Raw genomic sequence first — 2,209 nt, 5'->3', positions numbered from 1 at the left:
ACAAATTTCGATTGTAGGTTCTGTCGTGACTCGAATCCATGATCACTCATTGCAGTAATAGCCGTGACTCTCAAGCAGTGAGGGGTGTAAGACTTCAGACATTTAGATGACTTGCAAATATCGGACATATAGCCACTGAATGATCTCTTTGCCAAAGGTTTGGAAGTGTACCAGAGGTCAGATCCATAGTTCAATAGGGCATCCTTGAAACATGTATTAAATAGACTTGTAGCACTGGGATCTGTCTTGCTCATTAACAAGCGCAACAGGTTTCACTTCTAGGAACCTCGTATATACGCTTTCCAGAAGGAGCTTCATCAGATGCAATACCTCCTTGGAAGTTTTCTGTTGTGTTTCGTGACGAAGAGTTATGTATTCTAAGTTGTTCTCATCTTTGTGAAATTGAAAAGAATCCATTAGTAATTGATGATGAAACTCTAAACCCCTTGTAACTAAATGAATAGACAAATTGTACCAAACACACTGGCGAAGGACAATTGGAGAATGCGGAGCAGAAAGAAAATATGTAGAGATGCGCTGAAGGTCTTCAGGATGAATGACTGTTTTATGGTTGGTGGTCCTTGATGCACCAGTTTTTGTCAGGGATTTGAGCATTCCATCTAAAGTATGATTCGCTGTTTTAAATTCCTTATCTCGAACAATATCGATGGATCTACCCAAATCCTGAAGGTGCCTATTGATTGCAGCGCGAAGATTCTTTAAACTATTTTTGTGATAATTTTCAGCTTGTGCAACTGTTAACTCTGCCGTCCTTTCTGAAGTTGATTTGGGTTTGGCTTCGCAATAAAATTTCCTCAGTTTTTCAGCAAGGATCTCAGAAGTGACAGTTTTGAAATCAAGAACATCAGAAAAGACCTCCAAGTGCCAATCTATAAATTGTAAAGGGGATTTATTTAAATCATTGATTTTGATTGCATTAATCATGTTAATTTTTATTTATTTTATAGTTAAATTTTTGTTTGTAGTTTTTCTGTTTACTGGTTTGCATGTTTAGTTGTTTTTTTTTTTATGTTGATTTAAAAATTATAATTTATTTTTGTAAGTTAACTGCATTTCTGTTTTGTTTTGTTTGTTTGTTTGAAATACAGTGAATTCTTTAATTAGAATCACCTGCTGAAACTGCAGAAAAAATACGGTATGCCTTTGTGCTGGTGAATGTATTGTTATACTGTAAATATACTTGTAGAACATACCTTTGCCTTATTTACAAGGATATATTGATATCGGCATTGTTTGAATTTTGATTGGTTTAATTTGTTTATGATTTATTTTCCTTGTTTGTAGTTTTTTTTTAGAGGTACTTATAACATATGTACCTTGAAAGAGTTTCACTCCCCACTGAGTATTTCTTTTTGTTGAAATGGATTGTCTGGAGTCCTCAAACTGTTTCAGATCTTCCTCAGTCATTGACTTGAATCTCTTAGAAGGGGGTGGGGGGGGGGGGGTGGGCATACCAGGGCTAGGAAGTCCCTCCATATCAGACATCTTCAGCTCCTTCTCGACCTCTTCAGTCTCTTCAACGCTTGCTGGGGCCATAAAAGGGAGATCCAATGCGGCCAGGATATCATTATCAAAGAGAAGGTACAGCAACGGGTCGTCATCACAGAGATCAAAATTTCCAAACTCAGCCATGATAGTTATGTTTTGGTAGGGGGGTTGAAAGCAGACGTATATTATGATAAATGAATAAAAAAAGTTTTTTGTAATAAAAAAAGTTTGTTTTTGAACAGATTTTATTTTGTTTACGAAAATGATTTTTTTTTTTCATCCGACATTGTGTGAACAACACCTTTTATTTGATTTCAGCCGGTTTTGTTTACGTTCGTAGTAAAAGTAGTGACCTAGTTCCCAGGAGGTCAATGTATTCATGCGCACTAATTAGCATGTGACCTCTTGAACCCAAACTTGTTTTTATAGAGATGTAAAAACGCCTTGTTCAAATAGTGTTATATAGGGGGAAACATTTGCAAGTGTAAATATATTACCTTAGCACCAGTCCATGTGACTTGTGACGGTTGATGCAGGTAGCAGTGATTGTAATACACTAACCAGTGTGACCCACAACCTATTCATATCATAACGGTCTCAAAGAAAGTAATTACAATGCAATGTTATGTCGCCACATTAATCATCTCTTTCAGGTGAATAATGGATTTACATATATACATGTAATTAGGTTCTTTTAGAG

General features: G+C 36.1%; 1 protein-coding gene across 1 annotated transcript; it reads right to left on the bottom strand.

Moving 5' to 3' along the window:
- Positions 1-216: 216 nt before the first annotated feature.
- LOC133185142 (uncharacterized) lies at positions 217-1,653 on the bottom strand. Its single transcript, XM_061320200.1, has 2 exons — positions 1,338-1,653; positions 217-890 (listed from the first exon to the last, which is right to left on the bottom strand). Exons 1-2 carry the CDS (start codon positions 1,651-1,653, stop codon positions 217-219), a joined length of 990 nt encoding a protein of 329 aa, XP_061176184.1.
- Positions 1,654-2,209: the final 556 nt, after the last annotated feature.

Source organism: Saccostrea echinata, unplaced genomic scaffold (assembly GCF_033153115.1).
Source record: "Saccostrea echinata isolate AGI-Se365-2 ecotype Australia unplaced genomic scaffold, CSIRO_AGI_Sech_v1 ptg000012l, whole genome shotgun sequence".
Lineage (NCBI taxonomy): Eukaryota > Metazoa > Mollusca > Bivalvia > Ostreida > Ostreidae > Saccostrea > Saccostrea echinata.
Note: the sequence above shows the minus strand (reverse complement) of the source record. Positions and strands in the feature narration are given on the sequence as shown.